Source organism: Antrostomus carolinensis, unplaced genomic scaffold (assembly GCF_000700745.2).
Source record: "Antrostomus carolinensis isolate BGI_N321 unplaced genomic scaffold, ASM70074v2 scaffold23405, whole genome shotgun sequence".
NCBI classification, from domain to species: domain Eukaryota; kingdom Metazoa; phylum Chordata; class Aves; order Caprimulgiformes; family Caprimulgidae; genus Antrostomus; species Antrostomus carolinensis.
Genome location: NW_010316037.1, coordinates 1 through 7,490, shown reverse-complemented (window position 1 = coordinate 7,490; position 7,490 = coordinate 1). Strand labels below are relative to the sequence as shown.

The window sequence follows — 7,490 nt, the reverse complement described above, 5'->3', positions numbered from 1 at the left end:
CCACTCCAATTTCTTTATTATCTGTAACCTTTTGAAACTAATCACATGGAACTACAAAATTAGCAAATGCCTTGAAATCTGTATACAAAACATAAATTACTTCTAATTTCAAACTCAGTTATTAGTGTACCACTCAAAATGTTAAAAAAGTGGCTCCAAAGATAGTTTTATACCATTCTTAAAAAAGGAAACTGTTCCTTTAACATTACACCCTCCCCCCAAACACCCAACTCTCAATCCACATCATTTAGTTATTTTCTTGGTCATGGACATTTCCAAGATGAGATTTTATATTTCGTTCCCATAGCTTCTGGTTGTCAGAAAAACCATGCTTTCCTTTATTGAAGGAATTTGGTCCTGCTGAGGTTGGTGTATCCCTGTGAAAAGTAAAACAAGATCAGTTGAGAAAGTCAGTTCAACTGTAGTAGTTTGTGCAACATGACACTGAAAACATCAATTTCAAGTCCAATCTGCCACCAGAAACTAAAAGGCATTTATTTCTTTCCATTACATCAGGAGTTCTCACTATTGGCAACTCTGAGTTGGCCACAGAACTGATCTCTCTGTAGCACATCAAGACAAGAGTGATAAGATGGGGCAGCTGAGGAGGTGGGAGTGGCAGTAACTGCTGCCAGCTGTGAAGAATTTGTTGCAAGTGCCACAAACTTGAGGATCCAAATTTGCTACTGGAGAAAAAACTGCACTGAACAGTAGCAAGCCTCCAGGAGACCGACCTTAAAAGCAGTCTACCATGATAAGCATCTTTAAAATATATTTGCTCAAAATTCATCCCTAACTTAAGTGAAGCCTCCTCTGAAAATGTCCCTACTTATTTTAGGATTGGCTCAATAGTAAAATTTGTGGCAAGCAGAAGAATTACATTTATTTGTTTTAAAAGTAAAAAAAGCTATTGCTTGTCTCTCTGAAAGAGATGATTCTCACCTTCCTCTTGCACAGGAGTTAAAATATTTAAGTGGACTACCCTACCTCAGGGCCATTTATAAAATGGAGAACTGGAAAGATACAGAGTTTAGCAGCAAGCAGGAACTCCCATCTATTACCTTCCCAAGAAGAAAGCTAACTTCTATTTAATATAGAATCAATTTCTTCCCCAGAAAGAAGGCATCAAATAAGATTCAAAGTGCAAATGTAAATGTATTACTTTTAACATACAGCTGAAACATTAGAAAATATCTGTGTTAGAATTTTCTCGTTTCTGGAAAAAAAAAAAAACAACTCTTATTGAAGCTATTCTGTCTTCCTATATTTTTAAACCATCTGCAAGGTCTGACTTGTGCTGAAGAAGGTGTTCTCACACACTCACCCTTCTCCAAAGCACAGTTAAAAGCTGCCCTACCTTCCAATGTTCTTCATGCGCATCTTGGCTTCTGGAGGCATTTCTTCTGGTTCACTCTACAGAGAGAAAGTAGGTTAGAGTGTGGCTGGCTGATATCTTTTGAACATTTCCCATGCCTGACAAGATATAGCATGGACTACAGCCCCACAGGAAAGCAAAGTCACTTAGGAGAAAACAGAGGTTCTACAAGGTCACAGAAAGAAATACAAATTCCTTTGTTCACCTCTGTGTGAGATGGAGCGGTAACACAGCAACAAAATATTTAGCAAACCAGAAGCAGCACAACTTTTCTTCGCCTCCCCTTAATCAAGCCCCGAGAAAGTAACCATTAATTCAAATTATGTTGTGCATCTCATTGTCAGGGAAAAGTTATCAGCACTTCAGTGATTTCTTGAACCAACACAAACTACAAAGGTGTACAGTCTTAAACAGAAACATAACAGATGTTTCGAGGTAGAAAATCCCTGACATTTATGTAAAGAACCTGAAATGACCCACTCTCTCTGCCTAGCTCTAACCCACAGCTGTGTTGATCACCAGCTTATTACTCACATCTTCATCTTCATTGAAAGCTGCTGCTACAGAAAGAGTTTTTGGAGCAAGGGTTGGAACAGGCTCTTTAGGCTTCTGAAAAAGACCAAATGCACAAGTAAAGTAAGTAAACTCAAAAAGCCACCATTGGTGTTTCAAATGTTTTGTTAAAATGAAGTCAAACATCTTCACCGGAATGAGCAATGAGGAGTAAAAGCGGTTTTGTTTGAATTGAGCAGATAAAGGTTTCTCTCCAATGAAAAAGGAAAAGAGCTGCTCATTTGCACGAGATACACTCTGGAAAGCAAGCTGGGCTCTCTCACACTGCAACTCCCCACAAGCAAGCCTTCCTTCACTTTCTAGCACACTGCAGGGGCATGCAGCCACTGGTGCGTGACATGAACAATTAAATCAGAACCTGAATAAATTGTGCTATTCAAAATTTTACTATGTCACTGTTTCCATTATTCTTTTGGAGCATTCTTATCCATCACTGCCAGGAAGATGAATATGTTTATTTTCTTGTCCTTTAACAATGTAACAGCTTTCTGGCTCAAAAGAATCCAATGTTTTTTAACTAGCATCAGTGTGCATCATACAGTCCAATTAATAGAAAGCTCCTTTAAAAAGTATTATTTTGATTTCCAATAAATACCTTCCTCTATTTAAAGTGCAAGAAGCTATCAAACTCAAGATTTTTACATTTAATACAGCAGAGGCATCAAAAGTAACTTTGAGACCACTGAAAAAGCGTTAAGTCATCAGTAACAGTTTGCTTCTGCAGTACTACCAAATATCCACATCAATCATATACAGTGCTTCCTCCATTAGGACTTTATTGGTGATTATTTCATATACACTCATAGTTTTGAAGCTGATACTGCAGCAGAGTCCTTATGTGACTGTCTACAGCTATTTCTCACCAATAGCATGTAACATATAAATACTGTGACGTCTTTTAAAGCATCAGCTCCACAGGAATGGGTGACATACTAAGGGAGTAAAAATGACTAAAAAGAAACAGGGTAAGTTTCAGCACTGTCAGTCACCCAGTAAATTCAGTGAGCCAGAAATCCTGAGACAAATGTATTGCCACTGGAAGTATATTTCTATATGAGAAGCTTGCTGGTGGCTCAGAGAAGGCAGCTCTGTCAGTTTTTCCAAACTCTGAGCTGACCTGATTGCATTTATACCCTAGGACGCTGCCAGCCGCCATCTTCCTCCCATCTCAAAATAACAGAACACACTCTTCACCGTTTGCAGGTCTGTAAAACGCTGGCACTGCAGGTGCAAGCCTTTCATGATTACCTTTTGAATTTAATCCAGACCAGGGTTTATAATGTCTCCATCACAGTGCTATGTGGGAAGTGTAAATGGACTACATTAAATAGAGAGGCTTGTCCTTCTTGCCCAGGCTAGCAGAGGACTACTTGGGTAGTAAAGAGATTCACAAGCACAAGGATACCTTGCACTGGACAACAAAAGGGATCAGGATTCTTAGGAACCCATGAAACAAAGCCTCATCTCTTGCATATAGTATAAATGAACCATACTGACCTTGCAAAGAACTGGCAAAGTCACTGAAAAATCAACTGAAGTTCCTCATGCTACAATAAGATGTTTGGAGTGGAAGACCACCTCTTAAGCCATCTAGGAGAGTACTTGCTTTCTTGTAGCTTTAAGCATCCTATGCAATGAAGCTCCCAGCACTCATTTCAAAGTAGCCTGAAGAGTTTAACAAGTCTGCTTATCTCCCTCAGGAAATTATTCCAGACTTATCAAATCTCATTATAAAATTATTCTGTACATTTAAAGAGCTAGAGTTCATATCCATCAAGTCTTACGCTTCCTGAGACAAGTGACCTAGTGTTAATCACCTTGAAGTACTTACACATGCATGGCCCTGCAACACTTTCTTAAACTTTATCCAAGTTACCCACATGTAATTCAGGCCTTTCCTTCTGCAAGGAAGTCTCCCCAAAGTACTTCCCCCTTTGCCTCACTTCCCTTAAAATTAAAAGCCCTCAGACAACTTACATTCGCTCCTAGTTTGATGGATATGGCAGATGCCTTCTTCGCTGTCTGACTGCCTATGGAAAATCCAAACTTGGACATTTTGGCAGGAGCAGGCTTTGTGGTGAAGTCTTCAGCTTGTTCATTAGCTGCCCGTTTCTCTGCGCTGCGACTCGAACTTTCTCCTCCATTACTGGAAGAAACAGTCTTAGTTTTCACAGGTTTTTCTGCCTCTTCTTCAGGTCCTGGTGAAGTCGAAACAACTTACCAAGATGAGCTATTTTTACTGAGCAGATTGATGGGAGCAGCAACCTCAAAAAGCATTATACTTTGGGTGCAACGGGTAAGGTGTTTTTAGTGACAGCAGTTTCCACCAATGTACATTTAGTGGACAGCAAAACACAAAGAGGAGAAGAAACTGCAAACACTCCACTACTTATAAAGAACTTCTTGTGTATGAGCCAGGAAAACAATCTCAAAGCACCATCTCTTTATTTAGTATGGAAGTCAAAGTTCATGTAGTAAATTAAATGTAGATGACTAAATCATTTTAGGGTTTTAAGTTGCCATAGATAAGCTTTCATAATTGGAATTCCAACTCCAAATCTAGAGTAAATAATCTAAGTTAAAATTAATCATACTAAACTTCTACACAACATCCATGCCAGTCTCTAGGCTTGTCTGGCACAACCCTAAAATCATGGAAGTGACTACAGTGAGGCCAGCTGTCTCAATCATGTTTCAAGTCACTGCTTGTCTACATCTCATCTGTAATAAATCTGCCAAGCTCTGCTTGAGGAAGGAATCAGCACTAGAAAAACATATATATATGTGTGTATATATATATATATATATACACACATATCTATCTATCTATATATCTATATCTATATATTTTCCATCTTTTCTGGTCTTGTATAAAGCCATGGAATACACAGCAGCTGAACAATCATCCACAGAGAAAAAACACTGAAATCACATTTTCATTCCTATACACTCAGCTTCTTCAGCTATACCAGGAGACAAAGGTGTCCTTGGAAAACCATAGTAAATGCTTCAGCAAAAATACATTTCTCTGCTGCTGCAATAAGTAAGCTGCTGCAGTAGCAGAAGGAAAAATAAAACAAACAAACATGCATTGGGGAATGGACAGGAAAGTGATCATACTATCAGTCTAAGAAAAACTGGAGCTAGCACCAGTCCCTCATTATATCAAGTGGAGAACAGGACCCACCACGCACACAAAATTCAGACTATGAGGGAAGAAAGCTCTTTGCACCGCTCTCTTAAGCTATTAAGTAAGACAGAGCAATGGGAAAGAAGCTAGTCTGAATTGGGGGTCAACAAGATTGTAGCACTGAGAAAAGAAGGAAACAAACAAAATCAGGAGAAAGAAAAATTAGGGAAACCATCTATATATATATTTATGCTATTTCCCAAATCATAAGCAGCAGAATATATCCTTTCTACCCTAGTCTTCTAGATGTCAATATAGTAAGTGTTTGGAACAAAAATGGATTTATTATTCACCTCTGGAAACGTGGCAAACCATTAAAAAAAAAAAAGTTAATCAATTTAACTCTACTAAAAAATGGTACTAATATGCACTAACAGAAACTTGACCCAGAAAATATAAACACAAAAGTGACAAACAAAGGAGAAAAGAGAACCAAGCAAAATTTACATGAGTGACCTTGAGTACTGGTGGCTGTCTTAACACAGCTTTCCAAACAGCAGCCTGCAAGGCTATCAGAAGCTCTTTGCAGCTTGTCCATGAAATCACATTAAACACAATATTCAATTACAAGTCCAGTCTAGGTACACTATAGACTGTAAGGTGATTTGAGGGTAAGTAGAAGATTCATTGACCTCAAGTGTTGGAACTGTGGGCCTAAAAGTCTCCCTTTTCATAAGATACAAAATCCACAGCAGCCCAAACCTCGGGGCACACTGGACCAGTCGAGGATCCTAAGCTAACGCTATCCCAAAGCTAATTACACTACAGTGTGCTTCTCTGACTGGAAATTGCAGAATATTGCTAAGCACGAGCTGAAGCATAACACAATCTACCCACATCTGCCTCCTCACCAAAATATTCAATAGCTTCTCTCTCAGAATCAGCTCCCATCACCACTGCACTCTGAACCTTACTTCTACCAGGCTCCACTTTGGAGGAACTGTGGACTGCTGAAAGAAATCCTTGCTGGAGGAGCTAGAAAGGGCACAGGACAACTGGGGAAGGAGCTGTTGTGCTGTTCTGTTTCTGCAGGGAAGAGTTAGAAATGCAGACATATATCACCCATTAAACAGCTCTCTCCCAGCTCCCATGCCAATGTTCATACACGTTTCAAGACACTAAGGCTTCTTTATTATTTCCTAGAGATCTCAAGGAGGTCCTATCTGACATTCTGTGATTAAGTACTATTTTGAGAACTAGTCTGACCAGTGCTCTTCTGATGGATCACAGTAATATAAAGCTGTCCTGCTTCACAGGTGAGTTCTTCACAGGAGTATCAACAAGCTATGTAAGAGGACAACTTCCACTGTCTAGGGGGTTTAAGTAACAGGGTTGACAGCGCTAATTGCACAGCATTTCAGGATCTCTTGCCCCTGGGAGTGTGACCATCGGTGGCAGTGGGAACAAACCAGTCACAACTAAATTCATTTAAGGTAAACCTCACTGATCTTGGCAAAAGCTAAAGACTAAACTGCTTTCAAAAATCATCAGGGAGTAACAATCCTTCCTGAAAGCCAGTGTACCATAACTCATTGAGATCACGCTCCAGGACACCAAAAAGGACACGAGATGGTATGAATAACTAACATGCTGATGCTGTCCAGTTACTGAGCTACTAATACAAAAAAACCCCAAACAAATCCAACCAAAAAAACCCACCTCGACCAACCAAACCAAACCAAAAACATCAGGGAACCAGGAATCAAGGAACTACCTAACATCAGGTATTACTGTTCATATTTTAATGAATAGCAGAAATAATATTGACTGTTGAGGCTATCCTAATCGGTTTACAAGCCTGATTTAATCTTTCAGCAGATCAAAGAAATGCCCTCTGCCTACAGCCAAACAAAACCAAAAAAACCAGGAAAAGGAAGCCTTATCTTTACAAAGATGCTATCTTCTCAATTTTAAGTCAGAGAAAGAAAGAAGGAAAAAAACATATGATTAAGAATTTTAGGAAAACTAATACTAAGTAGTACAGAAGATGACAGGAAAGTCCAAGTCCTAATATAAATAATATAAAACCAAACAGAAAACTTGCAGACTGCTGCTGAGCAAAAAACCCCGGGATGCTTAAAGCAGCAGATAGGGAGTATTCACTGGAGGCATTCTCAGAAAGGTACCACAGCTGCTAGGAGCCTGTCTTTGAGGCGCTATCTTCATCCCTGCCAGCAGCACCAGTCAGATTTCCCTCAGCACACGGCAGAACAACTCCGCCTATTTTTTAGAGCAATAACGCATTTACGGGGACAAGGAGAAACCGTCAGATTTTTTTAAAAGCCCTCCTGTAAGCCTGAGGCGAACCCGCAGGCGTGAGGGCAGCGGGCCCAGACCTCGGCCTCTCCCCCT

At 39.7% G+C, this 7,490-nt stretch overlaps 1 protein-coding gene across 1 annotated transcript; it reads right to left on the bottom strand.

Moving 5' to 3' along the window:
• Positions 1-4,225, bottom strand: PCNP (PEST proteolytic signal containing nuclear protein). The gene is made up of 5 exons (XM_010168159.2): positions 4,170-4,225; positions 3,926-4,094; positions 1,910-1,984; positions 1,358-1,413; positions 1-377 (listed from the first exon to the last, which is right to left on the bottom strand). The coding sequence occupies exons 1-5, from the start codon at positions 4,223-4,225 to the stop codon at positions 248-250; spliced, it is 486 nt and encodes a 161-aa protein (XP_010166461.2). The 3' UTR covers positions 1-247.
• Positions 4,226-7,490: the final 3,265 nt, after the last annotated feature.